The sequence below is a fragment of the Athene noctua genome, chromosome 7 (assembly GCF_965140245.1).
Source record: "Athene noctua chromosome 7, bAthNoc1.hap1.1, whole genome shotgun sequence".
NCBI classification, from domain to species: domain Eukaryota; kingdom Metazoa; phylum Chordata; class Aves; order Strigiformes; family Strigidae; genus Athene; species Athene noctua.
Genome location: NC_134043.1, coordinates 6820123 through 6842560, shown reverse-complemented (window position 1 = coordinate 6842560; position 22438 = coordinate 6820123). Strand labels below are relative to the sequence as shown.

Sequence of the window (22438 nt, the reverse complement as noted above, 5' to 3'; positions counted from 1 at the left end):
TCTGTAGGATCTCGAGAACCAAAGATCCCAAGTCTTGTTTCCTGGGCAGTAACACCGGCTGTAACAGATGATACAACCCTGATCAATGCTAGAAGATCTAAGCAAACACCCTGATAACTTTGGGTGCTGCTTTTGGCTATTTTTAACTTAAGTGCTAATTCAAATAACCTCAGTCTCATGTGTCACTATTCTCTTTCTTGCCAATTTGGATCCAATTATAATGTATCACCTTTCAGGCAGATCACTAGCTTATTTGGAGCTGTTAAGATAAGGTACCCAAAGCTTAATTGACTCCATAATGATGAAAGAACCACGTACTGTCTGGGAATGAGGCAAGAGAATAGAGAAATGGGATTTGCATCTGAGGGGGCCAAAACATAGCGCTGCCAAGGGCAGGTGTGCAGGGTGATGACTGCAATGTGAGATGCTAGTCTGGGATCAGGCCGGTAATAAAGCTGCCTTGTTTCCCAATGACAGTTAAAGTGAGAGGGGCGAGGGGGTGGTGGGATGTCTGGGGTGATGTTCAGACGCAGCTTTTGCGCAGCTGCTCCTCCGCCGTGGAAGTGCTGGACTGCTGCGGTCAGGCTGAGTCCCGCAGTGTCCTGTGCCCTGCTCTGATGTCCCAGCTCTGGGCGAGAGCCCCCAGTCCTGCCTGCTGACAAGCCAGAAGAGACCACAGGCTCCCCCTGTGCCAGCTCCGTGCTTCCCACTTCGCTCCTTTCCTTGTAGTTAGGACAGGAGGCTCATCATCTCTGAACCCTCAGTACAATTCAGCTTCCTGTGTCTGGGTGAGGAATCACAGATGTACACTCTTTGTAAAATGAAGAAAATACATGAAAAAGTCCCTGTGGATTTTTTTTCCTTCTGACTTGACAAAACCAGAGAGCAGTGCAAGGAATACTGTCTGTTTGACCTGGTTGGGTTGAATGGGAAGGTTCTAATATTTCTTTTGGAGTCATCTTTTACAATCATACCTATTTGTTTAGGTAGAATTTTTTTCTTCCCTGAGTAAACTGTTTTCCTACAAAGGTAATTGCTTTTTAATTAGGCTGCAGCTGGTACTGGATTTGTGCTGAGTTGGAGACTGAATTGCATCTTTGGAAAAGCATTTTTTTTGTGCTCTCCACCCCCCTTCAAATTATAGTCTAGGTGACTGAGGTTCTTGCTTGAGAGCACCAACAACTGGAGGCTTGCTTCTGGCTGAGAACCCAGGGGTATTTTGGGCTGGAGACCTGCGTGCTGTGGTTGATCGCAGCAGTCTCGGCAGGGTGACGCTGCTGTGCCGCGCTGCCGGCAGCATCCAGCAGGTTCCCTTCGGTTTCTGTTGCTTCTGATCACAAATCCAGACAGGTTTTGCAGATCTGAACAGGTCTTGCAGACATGTGCTCAACACCACTCCAAGTGAGGTGTGGTTTGACCGAGGGGGGATGTTTCGTGACAATTCAACTCTTCTGTAAAACCGATCCCTTGCGTGGAGCTGGTGTGTTCCTCGCAGTCTGGGCTACGTCAGCAGCAGGGAGCTGCCTAGAGAGATGGGTTTTAACTTTTGTTCCCTAACTCCAGAGACCTGAATCCAGCAGAATCTTGAGTGATGTGTGTTCTGTTGAGCTTAGTATATTGCAACTTGTTATTGTCTTTTCAACTGTGCATATCTGAATAGGGACAGTGGTAATGATGAATCATTATTATACTATAAATAAAACATTATCCAGATTATGCTGGTCAACAGAGCATAAAACAAATAGCAAATTCTAATGTCCTTGAATTACAATTTAAAAAAAAAAAGCAGCAATCGCGGCAGCACAGGATGCCAGTTTGTGCTGAACGCCTCTGCCTAGTTGCTATGAGAGTTTTTCCAGCCGCATCAGGATTATTCAGGGCTTTGCTCTTTTAGCACTGCCTAGTAAATTCGCTCTAAAAAGAAAATGTAGCAACCCCAGGGAGCTCACAGCAAACAACGCTCAGCTTTTCGCTTTTTTTTCCTCCGTCTCGCTTGCCACTGGAGTACAACGTGGCTTGTCGATGGAAGAGCTTGGGAGTTGGCAGGCGGGGGGGGAGCGGGCAGAGAGCCCCCGCTCCCAGCGCAATATCACCAGCGCTGCCCTGATTGAGAGGCTGGGACGCTCGAGGCAGGATCCGACCACCGCCGGGGCTTCCGAGGAGATGAAAAGCATGAGGGTCCGAAGGATGGAATTCTTGAGGGGAGAAGAAAAAGAAAAACCAAACTTAAGTTACTTCCCCGTTTAAGTTGAAATGATTAAAAAAGCAAATACAGAATGTGCGTGGTTCCCGCAGCACTGCACCGTGTGCTGTCTAAAGGAAAAAAGCTGATGCTTATGTGTGTACCATGAAATCAGCTTCTAATTGGGATTTTTTGATATGTATATCCATGGGATGGGGAGAACAATAGGAAGTGTACTTAGTAAGGAGTTTAGATACGTATTTGCATTGATATAAATGCATGCAAATCTATACTATTGAGATTTGGATTAAAGTTTGTATATTAAAAACTTTTACATGAAGTTGCTGCAGTCAGTAAGATGATATTGGCCCCTTGGGACACTTTCAAAGAGTAGTATTTAACCTTCCATATTTTTATTGTAAAAACCTTTGAGTAAGAGTTGAGAGGAACAATCATTGAAATTTTAAACTTGTCTAAAATAGTCACCTGTTATACAGGAATTTTTTTTTTTAATATGGACTGAAACGTGTGAAATTAAGTCAAACTTAGTTCTGTTTACATGTGCAGTGTGAAATTTGACCTAATGAAGTCTGTCACTTCCTTGGGTTCACTGGATTGCATTTTGCTTACCTTGCTAGGTATAAATAATTTCTTCTTAATCTGATTTTGACTGCAGTAAAATTGTAAATGCTTTATTGCAGTGACTTTCTCAAAATTGATCTGAAAAAAAAAAAGACAACATAATGCTTTTAAACTGATTTTTAAAGCATTGTGATTGGAAAAAAATGTGGTGGGGGTTCTCTGGCATGATAGGTTTTGTACCAAGGCTCCCTCCCTCTCAGGCTGGGCTGGCGCTGGGGAGCTTCTCCTGCTGCCCCAGCATCCAGGTGTTGGAAAACTGCTCAGCTGCTGCTGCTGAGGGTTTGCTTCTCCCTGGGAAAATGTTTGGGTTACGTTACTCCACCGTGTCTCCCAAGGCAGCCTCTCTGTGCTGTCACCTGTTTCAGCGACCTTTTGCCTTTGGCCGAACTGTCTCGTGTTCTCTGGGTGCGGAGGGAGCCGGGTGGGTTTGCTGATGGTTGCTCTTCTGTCCTTTGGGGGCTTCTGGGGGGGACTTACGGATGAGAGAACAGTTCTTTGCCGTGCTCTGCGGGAGGATGGGCTGCAGGTGGTTGCAGCTGGGTCCCAGGGTGGCAGGACAGAGTCTGGGTTAGCCTTGTCCTCCTGCTGCCATCACTCTCTTCCTCTGCTGCTCCCTGTGCCCGCACCAGCCCCAGTCTTGCCTGAAGAGCTCAAGAGTTGTTTCAAGTCAAAAGCTGCCTGTTGGGTGCATGTTTTCTTCTGTGTTCAGGAAACTCAGGGGTTAAACCTATTTAAATATTTGTGTCCTGGTTCTTAATAGCCTTTCTGTGTGAATCCCCAACGTGGCCCAGGTGCTCCAGGTGTTTCCAGAGTGGTGGTTTTTTGCTCAGGGTCCTGGTTTGTCTTCCTGAGGTCCTGGAATCCTCAATCCAGGACGTGGCTGTGTCACGGCGGGAGAACGTCTGCATGGGGGGAGGATCCAGCTCCCGTTTCGATGAGAAACTCCTGAAGTGGCAGCGGGCTGCCCCCTCTCCGAGCACCTTCCTGCTTGGGAGGAGCTGGCCTGTTTTTTTTAACTTGGACTAATCCCTTTTAATGTACCTTGCACAATTATTAAACAGTTCATGATTGTCTGTGTCAAAACACGCACTTCATTTCTCAAATATCACAAAATGATATTGAACCTCTTCTGCCTAGGCTTGCAGCATAGTTCACTGCAGCGCATACTTAAATATCTCCTAGAAAAGCAAATTCCAGCTGGGGAAAAACATTCAGGGATGTGTTGCAGTGCCTTAGTTTTTCTTTGTCTTGTATATATACAACATTAAAAAAAAAAAAAGCCACAAGCAAGTGCCAGATTTAGCAAACTCTCTTTATTTACATACAAATACATGTACACGTATATTCTGTATATGTACACATATTTAAGTGTATATACATACATGATTTCCACATCCTCTACAATAAATAGCATGTAGGTGGGTTTTTTTAATTGCCTACAGTGCTGAGTAAAAATACATGGCAATAAAATCATGGCTTACAGCTAAGTTACAAAAGCACCAACCACCAAACTCATAGCAATAAATCCAAGCTTATATACAGCCAGAACGAGGACACGCTATACAGAATACAAAGTAGACCATCTTGTTGGAATCAACAGTAATAGACAAACTAAAAAACATCATTTAGACCAGGAGAGACTGTATGAAATAAGATGAAGGAAAACATTTAGATTATTGATCAAACTAAGCAACACATTTAAATTTGTCACCTAAAGAGAAAAACAAAGCAGCCAGTTACGTGTAGTCTATTTTTAACAGAATAAATTTTTTGTATGAGACTCTACCAAGGAAATCGGAATTAATCTCACGAGTGTGTCTTTCTGAGCTGTCAGAGTCATTTGTCTGAGTCCACACCACTTGAACAGAGTATTTTAGTAGTACTTTATTTAAGCTGTATGTAACTTCTTGGACCCCGCACGTAAGTTTGATTGGAGCAATAAAAAGCGCTTCCTCAGCCAGCTTCTTCCACGGGACCTGGGACATCGAACTGTCGCAAAGAGCTACGACAGCAAATTGTCAGCAGCAGCAAAATCAATAGCCAGGGAAAGTGCAGGGGCTGACGCTGGAGGCCACGTGGCTGGAGCTCCCCGCGATCCACTGCGGCAGCAGCCTCTGTCCTGCTGAGCAAAACCGCAGCCAGACCTTCCCTTCGGGGAACCAGACGTGGTGGAGTGATGCTACTCTGTGCTAAGGGAAAGTCTGGCATATTTTTATATTAATAGCAATTGTTTGAAATCTGCTTTATGAGGTAAAGATGCATAGATTTTTGTCGTTCTCTTTATTTGTCATTGTTTATATTTTGACTTAATGTATGCGACGCAGTAGTAAGGAAGACAACTGGGTGCCGTGAAGAAGAAAGCTGCTTGTTCAGGTATTGTCCTTCGCTGTGGTGTATTTTCCTGCTGCAGTACAGTGCTAAGAGGCCTAGATAGCAAAATAATTGCTTCCTTTACACGGAAGCTAGCCCATTACCTTTTTCAGACTTCAACAGAGATTATCTTTTTCCGAGGTACATATGTTCTCTATCGCTGTAAAACTAGTACTGGTGTATATGTAAATATTTGAGAAGAATCAAAACCAATGGTGACCACAGAAGGGAGAAATGTACACCAAACCTGCACACCTGGTGGGTCTAAGAAACTAAAGCTCATCAATGTCTAATTACATCTTTGCATATCCACGGGTAAGAAGTCTGAAGGAAGAACTACTCACTCTTCACTTCAATGAATATGTACAACTACTATAACTCATAGAAATGCAGATGCTTTTTTCTTTTTTTTCCTTTTTTTTTTTTCCTAGAAATAGCACTTTCTTGTAGTATTTTGTCTTGATTCCTTGAGCCCAGTGTGCATAACATTCTTTATGAAATTAGTGGGAGAGCTGTTTATTTGGATTTTGTATATAAGCAGCTGGGAGTCTACTTCATCATTTGTTCTTTATATTGTCATCTAAAGTTCCCAGTGAGAAATAGGATCCTGCTAAGTGCTGTCCAATTCAAGTAAAAGACAATCTCTTTGCCATTGAGTCTAGTTTAAAAAAACCACCTGATTTTCAAGATTGATTTTCATTACAGACATAATTTTGTTTGATTTTTGTCATGTGTCTGCCTGGTAGCTCCCTTCTTAATGACGAGAGAGTTAAAATGCAATGGTCTCAAATGAAAATGGTTGTTACATAAATAGTTGGATTATTTACGATACAGCACAAACACAGCTACAGTTTTTAAAGACTTTTTAACCTGATAGGAAAACATATTCTTCTCCAAAAGGTTAATGGAAATGCTTATTTTTATGACTGATGCTGTATCTCTACAGTTACCCAGGGTTGTATCAGCCAGAGGACAAGTACGGAGTCTCACTATGGTAATTATAATCAGGACAGACCTTTTGCACCAGTTTGTAATCTACGCTATAAAAAGCAATGTAAATGCAGATAACTTTAAATGGTTTGGAACACAACCAGGAGACATGGCTTTGGGTCTGCTCTTGATAGCAGATCTTCGAGGGGTCAAAATTGCACAAGGCAGTTTTTTTCGCACGGTCTGTTTTTTCGTACTCAATTCGGCAGTTGAAGGACTTGGATTCCTTGGTCTCCAGTGTTGACTGTGGAGAGGATTCAAACTCAACCACCTTGGAAGGTGGCACCAGGCTTACAGAAACATTTCCCAGACCTGTGGAGTTATGTCGGAAATAAACACTGAAGGTCCCATTGCCATGATCGACGATTTTCCCTGTGATCAGGAGGTTCAGCTTTACAGTTTTGATGTTGGAGTGGAAGTCGCCCCATCCAAACATTTTCTTGAATTTCCCAGTTTTTACTATAGGTCTGCGTTTAGTTCGTGCGAGAGATTCCTGAACCTCCGTGATGTTGGACAACCAATCCCAAAAGTTTTCTATGCTGTCCGAGTAGGACACCTGGCCATGTTTCAGTACTGGGGATGGCTTAACAAACAGGCGTAAAGGATTGATGATCCTGGAATGGACCACGTTGTCAACCAGTGTCTCTGCAGCATCCTTGTCTTCCCAGTCCAGCACGTCTGTGGCTTGTACGAATTGATTAACATTGCAAAGTACCTGTTTCAAAGCAGAGAGAAAGAACTGTAAATATAAAGTCTGAAAATAAAACTGTCACGATAAAAAAGGAACCGTTAATATTTATTTTTACACCAAGAGGGTCTGAACCAGCTCAGTCACAGGGGCTACTGTAATGAGTAATTTCTGCTGCCCCATGAAAACTCAAGGATTTTACTCAGAATAACTTACAGAAGATGCAAAAAGCTCAGCAACAGCCATCCACTGGGACAAATGGATAAATCTCTGGACAGGTCAAGGGCTGCAATGTGTGAGCGCAGGCAGACAGTCTTTGCTCACACGTTTGTTAGATAAAAGTATGCCTAAGGTGCTGGAAAACCTGAACAGCACAGTGGCACCTCTGCTAAATGATGGAGTGAAATAGAAACACTGAATTTTCCATTCCTCTTTGTTTTTCTCCTCACTTAACCTCCCAACTAATTTAGGCTTAAAATCCTGCCTTATTCAGCCGTTTCTGGTGTTGCATACTAAAATATTTAATACAGATTTGTCTTTTCTCGTATTGCCTTTTCCATTTTTTCCAAACTTAGCATGCCCATCTGTGCTCTTAGTTTGAGACACATCGCAAAAATAACCATATATTTGGGTGTGCTGGTTTCAGTTTTGAAGCTGCCTGTTATTTAGCAAGGCCCAGCCTTCAAGAAGTGCTGAGCAATCCCAGCCATACAGCACCTCTCATCATTTTTCAGAAACGTGACTAAGCCAAGCAAATGTAATGCAGAAATTGTTTGCAGTTGGAAAGCAAATAACTACTTCTGGTAGCGACAGAATGGTGTTAGATTTCACAGTCATACATGCAGGTCTCAGTAAATAGCAGATTTCCAATTTGCGGAACTTGAGCATATGCTCAAGAGGTCGGAAGCAGGATCCCTGTTTCAACAGGCTAGAAGTGATCATCTAACTTTTTAGGCCCTTTAAAGCTTGAACATAAGCTTTGGAGTATGTGTTTTTGGGGTTTGTTCTCTTCAGGACTCTTTTATACCATCATCCTAATGTACAAAGAAAAGCTTTCAGCTGCAATTATTCTCACAAAATGTGTGAACAGAATGAAAAGGCGCTTCAAATGGCAGGAAGAAAGAACAGTGTTGTGCTGCCCTCATCTCCAGTGAAAAGCTGCTGCTGCCTCTTCCTCCTGGCTGCTCTTGCTTCATCGTCTATCTTGCAATGCCAGGGTCTGGGTGGTGGGCTCCCAGTGTTACTGCCACACAGGGTGGGGTTTTCACTATCCAGAGGGCAACGACAGCAAGATGATGGGGTGGAAGTTTGCCTAAAGCACCCAAACCACCAAGCACGTGCTGCCGCCGTCCACAGTCGCTGGCCGGTGCTGCATGTGTGGGGTGGGATTCTGTGCTGCCTGTCCTCCCGGGGGGAACTGCAATGCTGGGGCTTGCTTTTCCCTCTGCTACTGATCCCAAAGGGGGTCTTCTGCACCCTTAGTTCCTCACAGTATACAGTTTCTATAATATTAAATTGTTATTTCTATACTCCTCAATTTTTCATTCCATCTTCTGGCAAGGATGAGGAACTCCAAACCCCTTAATCTTCACTGGGGCCCGTTCTCTAGCAACAGGCTCCAAACCAGAGCCCAAACCCACCTTTCACGTGTTGTTCCTGCTCATCCCTAACGCAGCAATTAAGATGGTATGTGGAAAGGCAGCCATCCCGGCAACATCCACAACCTGAATGTTGAAAGGCGGCCATCATTATTGCTAAATAAGTCTGTGGCTGGATCGAAATGTAGTGGTCAGGTGTGTCTGCAGAAATACATAATTTTCTTTGTTGGATTTGAAAGGGAAAGAAAAAAAGGACACCATGATCACTCTCAAGCCTCAGACCTTGTATGTCAACTCTCTGCGCCTACACTGCGTTTTTTATGGCTGAGCTATGAACCCAGGAAAATAGGAGATTCTAATGGAAACAGTGACAGATGCTTATCTGTACCAGCACAAATAGCACTGTCACAACGATGCTGGGGGAAGCATCGTTTCCGCTGTGATGGAAGGCTCCTGGTGAAGCAATGTCATGTTTATGCATGGTTCTTCAGCCATTTTTAAGCCTGCTCACAAGCTCAAAAATCAGCTGGGTGATGCTGAGAACAGCTGGCCAACCCCACCGCCAAGGAAATAACTCCCCTGCTGCAGAGAAGTGACTCTGTTCAGATGAAACAAGAACTGCTGCACACGTTCACCCATCCTTCACCCCCAAAACTGACCTGAGGCCTTTAGAAGCACAAAACAGGGGCTTTCCTGCTGCATTTCTAGATTCCAGCTGGGACCAGGGTGCTGGCAGCGCTGAAATACTGGAAACTTTTCTCTGTGTTTGCATGGCTGAATGATCTGCTACTTAAAATGCTAATGACCACCCAAAACTGTGGGCACCTATCGTTGGTATTGCTGTTAGCAACTGAGCCGGAGGGAACTGCGGTTGGAAATTTTAAGGAGAAATACATAGAAACAAAGCTGCTTGGTTCACAGGAGGTTCTAACTTTGCTTGTGTCCGCACCCAGCTCTGAGTGTCCTCTGGCAAGGGCACGGAAGCACACACAATTGTCCTTCTGGGCTGCTTTTCTTTTTGCAATGTTTATTGAAATCCGTGCAATGGCTCTTTAGCTTTTCTCCCCTCTCCTTTTATGAAGAGATCTAGAGGGCATTGAGTCATGTGTTACTGGTAATACTCAATGTATGTCTCTTCAGGGGGCTCTCACTCCAAATGAGATAGCAGAGCATTGCTTTCTGAACTGCTTTTTTTCAGAAGGCTCCGATATAAAAAGAAGAAATATATAGGTATAAGGTTCAGGATGGCTGAAGGGTGGGAAACATTAATGCATGCTAAAACCAGGTGGGTTTGTCACATTGATAAGGTATTAGGGCACAGTTATTTCAAAACCACGCTGGTGGAATTGCGAAGTTGCATCATGCTGAACTACTACTGCTTTTAATTATCTATGTGTTACACCGAATGAGGTGTACCCATAACATAACGAAACATGTCCCCAGAGCTGCAGTGACGTAGACAATTTCATGTGGCAACGAAACACCTTTCATAATATGGGAACACGAAATCATTAATATGTTGAATTATAAGGATGTAATGTTCCTGTTTAAGGACCAGATAGCAATCACTAGCCACTGTTGAGCGTTGAACCTTACACTTAACCTGAGTAATTTTTTCCTCCTCCTCTTTGAACTAGTTCTCAGACTGTAGGACTCTCCTAACTTGTGCAGCCTTAATTTTTGACTCTGCTTCATCCTACTGCTGTCTTGTTTCACTGATTTCATTCCAGGAGCGAGATCCAGAGGCTCGGTCGGTTGCAGGGAAGGGGGCTTTGCAGGCCCTGGGTAGTACATTTGTTGTGTTTTGCAAATATTCAGTAAAAAGGTGTCTAACAAAGAACCGCCTGGTTCTGCTCAATGCCCAGCACAGGAGCAGGAATGAGGGTGCATTGTTCAGAAATGTGAATAATATTTGTGCTTTTTAAATGTAAAACATTTTTTGTGCGTATGCGGATTTTTTTTTTTTCTATTTTGAATAAAGCTTTCTGCAACATAAGAGAAGCCAACTCTAATGCTTTGTTTTCCTCTATACATCGCCAAGGCCCTTTGCTTGATGACAGCTTTTTGCTATTAGCAAGGATGGGCCGACACTCTTTGTTCAGCTGTTTATTCACGTTGGTTAGCAATTTCCGGGAAATAAAAAAATCTATATTAAAAGAATGCAGCACATGCTGGAAAAAAATTACTTCCTCAGCATCTTCCCATTTCACTATAATGCTTCTCTATAGTGGAAAATATTGCTCGTAGGGTATCTGAAAAATACTAGCTTAGGGACGTTAATGTATACATTTAAATAGATGGCTATTGCTGTAGTTCTCCTCTGCTGCACCTGCATTTTCCCATTTCCTCCAAACCATCAATTTTCAAACAGAAGAAATCACCTAATCTTTTTCCATATTACAGAGGCTGTAAAATGTCACCCAGTTACCCTAAAATTCCTATTAGACTGTAGATACTTTCCAGTAAGAAACATAATCTTGGACCCATCGAGATGTACAGAATCCACAACATGCCTTGCTGTTTTCTTTTGCTACGTTAACCACAAGAACAGCTCAAACCAAAGTATGATGCAGTTTATATTTATGGACTTTTAAACTTCAAGCCATTGGTTCTTCCCGTGCACTTCTCTGAAAGATGGTGATTGCTCTTCAAAACCTTTCACTTCCATGAATGATCCTGACCATGGTAGAGCAGCACAGCGTTAAATAACATTCCCCGTGAACTATTTCTGAGAAATGAGCCTGTGTTGATGAGACACTGGTATCAATAAATGCTTTTTTTTATGCTTTTTTTTTTTTCCTTCTCTATTTCCCCAAATAAATGTGGGTTCATCTGGAACTTGCTCCCATGCCTTTCTCTGGGGGCAAGGCACTAAATAAAAGCAGGTGTAGCAGTGCAAGAGTTAATCGTTTTGATGCTTTGGGAATTTTCTCCAGGTTATTCATCAATCACCAGCAATCATTTCTATAGCTTCACCCCTGCCAGGAATCATTTTAAAACTCTCAGTAATTAGTTGAAATAAATAGGTCTGCTGGGATAAACAGCTCTGAAGCACCATTTGGGCACTCACTGGTGCTGCTGTGAGCTTTTGATCTCACTGGTGGACAGGGAGGGGTGGGAGGAGGGAGGTGGTACTCAGTAACCTCCTCCTGTCCCCAGTTTTACCAGTCAAAAACTCATACTGGAAGAGGCTTCCAGTGGTCTCTTCACTCTGCTACTTCCATCCCTGAGGCTGTATCTCATGGGTTTATAGTCGTGTCACTGCTGCAGCAGCACAGGATACTTCTCTGGCTTCCTCCTGCTAATTTCAGTGCCTTCCAAGCTGTGTGCTGCAAGGATAACACAGCATCACTGAGCACAAAAACCTCAGGCTGGGAGGGGCGAGGGGGGGGGGGGAGAGAGAAATAGCTCTGCTTTGTCTGTTTGGAAATTCAATGATTTCAACACATTTATCAAATTTTAAATAATTTATGTCTTGACAGGCCTTATCAATTTTGCAAAGCACACACATTAACCAGATACAATGATCTCATATTAGCTTTTTCAGCACCTTACACTGGAGCCCAGAAAGATTAATAAAAACTCAGCCCATCATCAATTAAATGGAAAAACATAAAATTGTGTTCCATTATAGCCTTTTCTTTTTTTTTTTTTTTCAAGAAAATGATGACGAGTTCTAATACTTCATCACAACAAGCTGAGCTTGAACTTTACTGATTATTAAACATGTTTTTCCCAAAGGCAGAGGCCATGATGGGTTTTATGGCAGCAGATGTGATTGCTGTCAGGAATGCTTCAAGGAATTCAGGAATTAAGCAACCTCTTTCAGCAGGACTGTATAAAAAAGCCATGTTTGTTTCATCTAGTTACAGCCTTATTTTTCAAGATGTTATAAGCCCATATGCTTTCATAATTGTAAGGTGAATTAACTTTCATATATCACTGCAGTTTTTGCTAGGAACAAAAGCTGTGAATTAACAACTTAGGCTACCACACAGAAAAACCTTTAAAGATGCCTTGATCTTCAGCTGCCCAAACGCATGCTCAGGTTTTTGTTTGGAAATTTTCAACTTTTTATCCCTTCTTCCCAAAATTATGCTGGGAAGCTTTAGGATTTCCCTTGAGAAAACAAAATTGTGCAGGTCAGCCTGCCCCAAGAAACAAGGAATTGCTCTGCACTGAATCAAAAATCTTTCATTTCCAGACAGGTCCTGAAATTTGCACTGGTTCCTCCTCCTCCTGACTTTGCAATCAGCTGCAGCTCCCAGCCACCTAGCCCCTGTGCCAACGTGAATTAGACAACAGTAGCTGCAGCAAGTGAAAATTGAGTGTGTACTCTGCTTTGTAGGCAGCATGTAACATCCTGCCACGGTTTGGAGTTTGTGTTTTTTCTCAGAAGGTGTATTTTAAGTTCGATAAGTGTAGAGGAATTGTAAGTTAAAAAGTGTGTGTGAATACCTGAGGGCCTGACAGCAGGGTATGTGGCTTTCATACTGGGAAAATAACAAGAAAGCTCCCAAGAAATACAACTAACTTCTGTATTTTATTTTGGTTGTGAAGAAAGTACAAAAATGACTTGAAATATCTGATGTGAAAGGGCTGTTAAAGCATGGCCACATATTTGGCTGCTCGCTTTACTTCCTGAGCTGAATTCTTCTGCCGTGGTTACGGTGCAGTTGATGATGCAGGGGATGATGCAGGGATCCCGCTGTGCTCAGGGTGACTGTCCCCTTCCTGGTGGGTGGCTGATGGGCAGCCAGCTCAGGGGGCTGCCAGTGGTGCTCCCCAGGTCCTGGTGATGCTAAATACCTGTGTGGCAGCCCGGTCTGACCCATGAGGAGGCCATGAGCCATCCGTGTTGTATATAATCCTCTAAGCACTGAGCTGGTGGGGAGGAACAGAGTGAGCGGGGATTTACTTTTGTCAAAGTTCAAAAAAAACCCCAATAAAAATGACAAAAGACTTCTCAGCTGGAGGTTGAGAGCGGGGTCTTTGTGTCCTGTGTAGCTCTGGAAGCAGCGTTTGCAGTCTGGAAGAAAAGAGAGGTGCGAACAGCACACCGGCAAAAGCGGGACCTGAATGTTCCTGAAGGTCCTGTCTGTTGGCTTGATTAGTTGAGCAACTTCAGTTTTGTTACACAATTATCAAAAGCTGTGAATTAATTATTTCTCCATGTAAATGCAGACTCCACAGAAATTGCCACCACCATTTACCCATGCTAATGGAGGTGGTGGGATGGGGATATTCAGAAAAGAGGCTGAACCTTCTAACTGAGGATGCTCTTGCTCTCCAGGCACCCAAAATGCTTTCCTACGCTTTTACAACATCTCCCTTGCTAAACTGTAAATAAATAAATACCAGCTAGCTGTTGTGACTGGCTTTCTCTCTCCTGTGGGCAATGAGAGACTGTTTGAAATACTCCTGTGCAAAGATAAAATGACGTTAGAAATTCAGGGTTCACCTGCTTGATTTCTGTCTCATTTGAAAACAGATCATAAAGAGGGACTATGGGGCTCAGCGTGCTGATTTCAGCAAAGGTATCCTTTACGGGGAGGAAACTGCAGAGCAGGGAGTGAATTGTCAGAAGTGCTGGTGGCAGAGTACCCAGACTTCTCAATATCCCCCAGTCATGTTAGAGAGGTTGCAATTTGGAAAGTTTTAAAGTCTCATACAGCTATTGCTGCTTTCTTTCACTCAGGAAAGGTGGACAGAAATCCCCTGTTCAATAGCTAATATAATTGGATTGCTTTAACAATTTTGTCCTGTCTCCTGTAGTTAAAACTAAAATGACAAGCTGCTTCAGCAGACAAAAAAAAAAAAAAAAAGCCTTCATGATCGAACCTTGCAGCCCATTAAATTTTCTGCTTGTAAAGAATCCTACAAAGAAATTCATCCCCTGCAGAGGAATGCTGTACAAGCATCCCTGCCGACAGAAGGGAAGCGATCGCCGCTGTACCGCATCCTCCTAACAGTGACTGGTGATGGCTCCAAAGCCATCGCTCTTCAGTGTTGCTGGGAAAGCGTCCGAGCAGCGCAGTAGGAAAGTGACTGAAAGAAAAAGAGGAATGGCAGGCAAAAACTCTATATCAGTATATTAATTGTGAATATTAATACTCTCTGGCATATTGTTGCCTGAAAGTCAAGTAATACTGGTAAACACTTAAATACCTGAAAGAGACACGACAGCCTGAAGCTTTCTCTCACTTTTTAGCCTTTTGCCTTTCAGGAGTTTCAGACTGTCACAGGAGGTAAGTTGGAAAACATAAATTGGAAACATGAAAGCCAGCGCGCGACTCAGCACTATTTTTCCATCCTATAATATGGCAAGTTCCTCTTCTGCTCTCACGGCAGGCGTGCGGGAAGCTAATGAAGTGTGGTTCACAGCACACCGCTGAAAGGTGCTTTGCCATTTTTCCTCAAAAGATCTGAGAGAAAAAGATCTCTATCTACATCAGTACACACCTAAAGGCTACGGAAGGTAACAGGTAGAAATATTTTCTTTAATGAGAATATGAGATGATAACATCCAAATAACCCACGGACAAAAATACAAATCTAAAATGAAGGGGTATGTTGGGAGAAGTTCTAGTTCAGGATACGATTTCATTGCATATTTTTAAACAAAACAGATACTTCAAACTCAGTGTCATATTTTACAGAAAAAAAACCCACTTTAAAATTCTCCAATTTGTGTGAGAAAGCAAAGTAATATTTTACTGAAAGAGCACTCCAGTAAAGAAACAAAACTGGGAGGAAGAATAAGCAGAAGAAAAAAGAGGGAAAATTAAAACCAAAGCCTGCAAAGCTTTTCTTTTTCGAAAACGTATTTGTGGAAAGTATGTGCCATCTTTCCCACAAGCCTGACAAGTAGTTTTAGGTTATCTGAAGTGTTCCCTCCAGCCTCAATTGGATAAATTGCTTAGAGCATAGATAGCTTTCAAATTATATCCATGCATTGAATTGATCTACCTTTTTGCTGAGAGAACAGAAAATTTGTTCTGAGGAATGTTTCTTGCCAAAAAACATGCACCAGTTCGTTCTTGTAGACTTCACCTCTTTCTACTTGTTTGGTTTTTTCCCCCTAAATCTAAAAAAGACATCTTTGAGATATAAAATAGGTATCTTATTTGTATGTTTGTAGAGGAACGATTCTTATAATTTTGTCTGATATTACTAAGTACTTTTTCTCTTTACCATATATGAAGCATTCAGCTCTTCTTGAAGGGTGGAAAAGTAATATAAATGTAAACCACTCTGTGAAAGATCTGAAAAACCTCCTGTTCAAAAACATCTCTTTCGGTCATGTTAGTTATAGAAAATTTAATTATAATATATATACATATATAGATATATATACAAAATCTATTAAATGTTCAAGAAGAATTTTTTGTTGATAACAGGACAGACAAGGAAATACTGTTGTGGAGTGGGTCAGTGACCCACCTGACTGACTATACAGTGTCCTGAATTGTGCTGGAGATCGACCGTCCCTTCAGCAAATAAAATAAAAAGGTCATCGAGTCTCCAACATACTAATGTAATAATCTAGCTGGGTGGGACTTCTGAAGGGCTTCTGAAGATAGATGGCTAAAAGCTGAAACTCTGACTTCAAAAATCAATGTGCATTTATTTCAAGAATTGTTTCTAACCCTGGTAACTGGGAGAAGATGAAACCTAAGCTGAGTGTGGGGGTTCCTGTTTGGTGATGGCCTGGGTTTCTGGCCGTCCAAGGGCATGGCAAGGCTCTGGTGTGGGGGACATTTCTTTTGGTGGGGGTCTTCAAGCAGGTACCTCCAGCTCTTTGTTTCTCCTCTCAACACAACCCTCTCCCTAGACCTGGCATGACCATGGTGCCTGATGCACACCAGATCAAGGTACCTGTCCACCTCTAAGAAGAAAACACAATTCATGCTCAGACGATATATAAAAAGGAACTGGTTTTCAGGTGCTTTTTGAGTCACATTTCTTTGAAATTCAGGCTGCACTCTTGTAATCTATTTTGCAACGAGCTTCACTGGTGTTACGGACACATATATTGTCTTATGGGACTGAGACTTGTGCTTTTGGGAGGAAGATCTGGCATTTAGTTATTTTTACAAGACATTCCTATTCACCTGGAAAGCTTGTGAGATGTCCCAGATGTTTTCAATCTCCACTGAAGTCACCGTGCCACTTGCAGACACACGCTTATGTTAGAATCACAGAACTGTTGAGGTTGGAAAAGATCATTCAGATCATCAAGTCTAACCGTAAACCTAACACTGCCAAGTCCCCCACTAAACCATGTGCCTAAGAACAGCAGCAGGTTGCAGGGCCAAAACCTGAAAAAGCCTCCTCTTACCACAAATGGACACGAGAACAACTCAACTCCTTTGCCAAGACAGCACCTGCTGACCACCAGTTCTGTTGAACTTTACAGTTAATAATTTTCCCTCCTACTTATTTCTTTAATGCCTGGGAGATTTTGCTTTACATTTGCCGAGATCAGTTCATTAAAATACTAATTTCAAACTGTAATTATCTGTTGGTGAGCACTGTCGATTGAACCAGTGGTAGCACTGATATGCTCTCAACTGCAGGAGAGTTCACAGATGCTCAGGTCCCCCGAAAGCTCCTCACAGGAGTCACTGTGGCACTCAGCTGGAGGCAGGCTTGCAAGGATTTTTTTTGGGAAAATGTTTTAAGAATCATAGTTAACCATTAAGACTACTTTATGCGGTAGGGAAAATGCATTAACAGAAAACTGCTGTATCTGTTAGAAACGGACCTGATTTTACCGAAGTTGTCATCAAGGTTTTGTATGCCTTGTAAATTTTAAATTAAAAATCAATTACAGAACAGCCCTTAATCTTCTCTTTGGAGTTGATTGATATTTGGATGCGAACTCAGACCCTGAGTGACCTCCCTCCACGATAAGTACGACACAGCAAAGGCTGATTTTTCTATCTTGCTACTCATGTGCCATTATTCAATTTTTTACTGCACTATGAAGAAGAGAGTTTTAATAATTGAGCCAGATTAAATGAATAAAAGGATGCTTCTGACAAGTTAGAAACAGAGAGAAGCTGTACATTTCTAGCAGATTTCAAGCTCTGTATTATTACAACGGTAAGAGATGATTAACAAAGAAAAATATTACAGTTATCTACTCCCTTTGAGAGTCTAACTAATGAACCTCTAACAGCTGCTGTTGAAAAATCAGTAACACTATCACTATCAATTTCAAGACAAAGCACAGCTGACAGATGTTTGAAGTGATAAATCAGGCTGCACAAGGATTAAAATAACAAGCCCCAAATGGCCTTTAAAAGACAAAGGTGCCGCAGCAAACTATTTTCAGCCACCTCCGATACTGTCAAAAGTTAGATCACTGATACAATTATCTTGCAAAACAGTAATGACCAAAGTAATATGGTATGAAAAATCTAACAATGGCAATACTTGAGCCAAGTTTTTGAAAAGAACAGGTTTCATAGTCATTTGTGGTTTTAATGGCAGAACTGAGAATGCCGTGCTGCCCTGAATATTACTTCTGGGAATGAGTTATGAAAAGTATGCACGGGGCTGAAGCATAAAATGTAACTGAATTGCATTCTTGTACATTTTAATTAATCCTATTTTAAAGCAAGAAGTTACATTTTAATAGGCAATGAACACCATTATTTAAATAAGGCATTAAGATTTTTGTGTTGCTTCACTGCAGGCTGCATTTCCTAACAACCTGTCACTGACGTGATGGAGATAAAAAGCCCATTCCTGGAAGATACCGTGTGCTGCAAACTCTGCTGCCTTTAATGGGAGACAAGTGTAGCGAGGGGAGGGCGAGCTGAAACAAATTCCAAGTTTCTGAACTTTATCTCAGCTCTCACTGCTCAGTGCATCTTGTCAGAGGGTGCATAACTCTCTGTGGGATTAGGGAGGAAATGCTCAGTTGAAAGAATAAAAAAAATGGAGGTATTTTCCTGGCACCACTCCTGGCTCAGACAGGGTCCTGTGGGAGGGACAGTAGGACACGCTGCGTGGCTGCTGTGCCGTGTGGTGCCAAGTGGCTCAAGGTGGTACCCGCGGAGATCTGCCATGGCCCCGGCTGAGCACAACTACATCGCTGTCACACTGGTTTAAGCACAGCTTAGGGGCCCCACAGAGCTCAGCAAAGCTCCTAGTTGAAAAGAGCTGTCACAAGTGCTTTCTGTGCTGACGTCCTGGGAAAGCTGTGGTCACCCCCAGTCCCTGGACAATACCTCTCTGCTAAAGAACCTGTTACCTGGGGTTATTCAGTGACTCTTGGTGACTCCTCCTGAATCCTCCTGCTATTGCAGAACATGTCTGGATGTATCCAAGCGTCCATCAGCTGGGCAGGGATTGGAGGGAATGACTAGTAATCTCAAGTTCAAAGCTTTCTTCCAGAAAAAAACATTTCTTTGTTTACTTCAAGCATGGTGTTCCTTCCTGGAAATCCTACTTCCCATGCAGGCTTTTGTTACCCCGTCAGGAGGGGCGCAGTCAGACCCAAGCCGCTGCAAACATTGCTGCTCGTACATTCTTGGCATGTCCCTAAGAAAATGTATTTTTGCTTAAAAGCTTTGTGATAGAAACACGTGGGAATTACAAAAGTACGTTGGATTTCTACCAATACCAAGGAAAAAGGTGACTTACTGCTCAACAAGAAATGCTAGGTGTTGCGGGTTAGGCTGTCTGGGGAGGACAGGGGTACAAACGCCGGGGCCGAGGCTGCTCCAGAGCACAGCAGGGAGATGTGAGGGTCACACGTGGGGGGAAGCTCCTCCACTTACATCTTTTCAACAAAATGGAGGCCGTTTGGGGAAAGCCTGGCTAGCACAGGGGTGTAGCCTTCCCAGGACTGTGCCGAACACCCTTCCCTTGCTAGGGGGTACCGAGCAGCTTCTTCTTGCTGCCTTTCCCCACCTGTTCCGGCAGAGACGACTTCATCGCACTGATTCGGGATGAAGGCAGGGCTGAGGTTTGTCTTCCTCCCCAGCACGCAGCCAGGTGTGGAAGCTGGGGTTGTGCTGGGAGCTGCCTGTCCTCATGCCTGCCGGGGGAGCAGTGGTGTGCTGCTCACAGCTTCTCTCCTCCCTGCAGTACGCTTGGAAGACCATGGCAGTTTTCTAAATTAAATTAAAATCTTTTTCCTTTTCAAACCACTTAGCATGAGGTAGCACATTGGGGCACTTTGAGATATTTTATTGCTGCCTACACACACGCATGCATGCTGCTTTCCTAAATGAATTACTCTCTTAAAGAAGAGAAAATCATTGACTGAAGCTGCCTTATTATTAAGTTTTAAGGTGAAACAATATTAGCCTTTGCCTAGCAGCAGCCAGCCACGCCTGCAGCCATTGTGCGCTGCATAATGGTATAGTAACAGTGACTTCATACAGTAAGGTCCTATTGAAACCCAAATTTAATCCCTGTTAATTTATTCAACCATCTTTTATGTTCCTAAGAAGAGCAAAACCAGAATTCCTTTCAGCCTGAATATGTTTGTGCTTTGAAGATTTGGGGAAGAGTTTGAGATTAGTTGGTCAAATCTTTTATTTAATTTTAATAAATTAAAAGCTTTCTAAAATAGAAACATTTTCCTTATATATATTTTTTTAGATATTTATCAATATAAACACTTGGGGTTTTTGATTAATTTTTAAAACAAACAGATGAACAAACTGCAATTAGTTCTATTCAAGACCAGCAGTATGTATGTGAAATGTTAATTCCAAAATAAAATGATAGCTTTGAAACACTTTAAAAATTACAAAGTCCAAGTTTGAAATCCAGTCACCATGTAAGTTTTAACAGGGCTTAATTAAAGTTGGTTAGATTTGTCCTGATATAGTAAATCTGTGACTTGGGTTTAGAAACAGGAGAAAAGATGAGTTTTGATATCTAGTTCAACTGGAAGAATGTCACAACATGTTCCCCTTTAGTAATTTACTGAGATATTTCATATCTAAGATCTTTGTACATGCACTGTAAGAACAGAAAGAGGACCTGAAGAAAGGCTTACATCAGATGAAAATGTTGCATTCTAGCACAATAGGAGTTAATACAAATTGCTGTCATTTGCATATAAAAATATAATTTCAAACCTATTTGCTCCACATATGCCATATCTATATCAAACAAAAGGAGAATACATTCACTGCATCTTTACATCTTTCAATCTTCCTTTTGCTGTGATTTACTGTGCACATAACCCCAAGTATTAATTTGGTCTCATCCCACGATGCATTTGATGTATTTCAATTGGCATATAAAGAATAACATTTTCAGGTTGCATAAAAGAACTGTACTAGCAGGGTGCTTGCAGTTGGTGAAACAAGCACTAAAGGCAGATAAATCACCTGCAGGAGGACTGGGGGCAGGGGAAATGGGACTCTAGCACATTGCTTTTAAGGCACACACGTCTAAAACGTATACCCTAGAAAATGTACAATCCTTGAAACAAGACAGTAGGAAGTGTTCTTTTCAGACGCATATACTAAAGGTGTTTTAGAGGAAAGTCTGTAGAAAAGCATAACCTTAAAAAGTCTTTTCTGTGTTAGCACAAATCATGCAAATTGGAATGCAAATATCAGTGGATAAATGTGCTGCAATAGCCAGCTGGACCCCAAACCTTTGACTGCAAAACCTCGAACGGTTTGAATATGAGATCAATTCAGATATGCATTTAATGAGAAATCTCAGCTCTGTTGACTCGTTTGTCTTCACTCACAGCAGACATTTTTTTTCCCAAAAACTTTAGATAATGTCTACATTATCCACGTTCCTCTGCTAAGAACCCCTTTGGCTCTCTCCCCTGCTCCTGGACTTGACCACACATGACAACAAAACCAAAGCATTCCTTTTGCACTCTGGTGTTGAAATCTTTTTTTTTGTTTATTTTGCTTTTTCAGCTGACCATAGTCTTGAGCTCCCTGGCAGATAATGAATTTGCTTCTAAAATGGAGTTTGTTAATTTAAGATTTACTCTGAAAATAGCCACTCTGCAGTAATTAGTTCTCACTACTTTTTAAAAAGCAGAACGAGTCCATTCGGAAGAATCCATAATTGCAACTAAGACTTACAAGTCACTGCTTAATTCACACACTGTCTGAAAAGGTTTAATATGAAATAAGGTCTTTTTCATTAAATAGCCAAATTCTAAGTCTGTATAAGAAGCCTAACCACAATTTATGAATGGGTTTGGGACTGAACGTTAACAAGTGGCATGAGTAATCTCAAAACCCAAACAAATTTGGGTTAGGAAAAACAACTTTTTAAAGCAAGACATATGAGATGTGAACTGATAAACAGATAGTACAAGGACTTGCGTTGTGTAAGTCAAGTCAGGCTTAAAAAGTCACACATTCCTTCTTGTGTCTAATGTGTGTTTTCATACAGATTGTGGAGATCAAAGAAGGAAACAAATCTAAATGTAACTGCTGCCTAGACCAAAGCTGGTAATAAGCATATGACAGACAAAGAAGCAACTCTGATGTAAATGTCTTAAACTGCCTCCTGTGGATACAAAATGTGGTCCTACAGGGACAGGAAGCAATCCCTTGTATTAAAATTGAATGTGCTGCCCTATGTGATCGATTACAAAGGTTTTCAAAAGTCTATAAATATGTATGTGCATGACTGAACCAGTAATAAAAATGTGATTTTACAAATCTCTGAGTTCTCCATGATCAGGCCAGTAAACTGTGTTACATCAAATAACATTACAACTTCTCATATCTATGAAAGTGCCAGTGGGTTGTGATGAACCATTTCAGGAAGGGCTTGTCTGTCTGTTCTACGTGCCCACATGAAATGCTGGGGTTTCAACCCCAAGCCCCAAATTAAGGTTGACATATGGGTGATTCCCACAGCCCTTCCCAAAGGGGGGTGAGTTTACATTTAAGCTTCCCCCCAGGGTGCGGCAGCCTTGCAGACGGAGCCACTGGGTAAACGAGCCCCAGGTGT

The 22438-nt window shown here is 42.2% G+C and overlaps 1 protein-coding gene across 1 annotated transcript in view; it reads right to left on the bottom strand.

Annotated features, from left to right (window-relative positions):
• Positions 1-4122: 4122 nt before the first annotated feature.
• NXPH2 (neurexophilin 2) overlaps positions 4123-22438 on the bottom strand; it is a 41693-nt gene continuing 23377 nt past the window's right edge. The window contains exon 2 of the mRNA XM_074911367.1: positions 4123-6899. Within this exon, the coding sequence (XP_074767468.1) occupies positions 6156-6899 (744 nt within the window). The 3' untranslated portion in view covers positions 4123-6155. The remainder of the gene's footprint in view (positions 6900-22438) is intronic.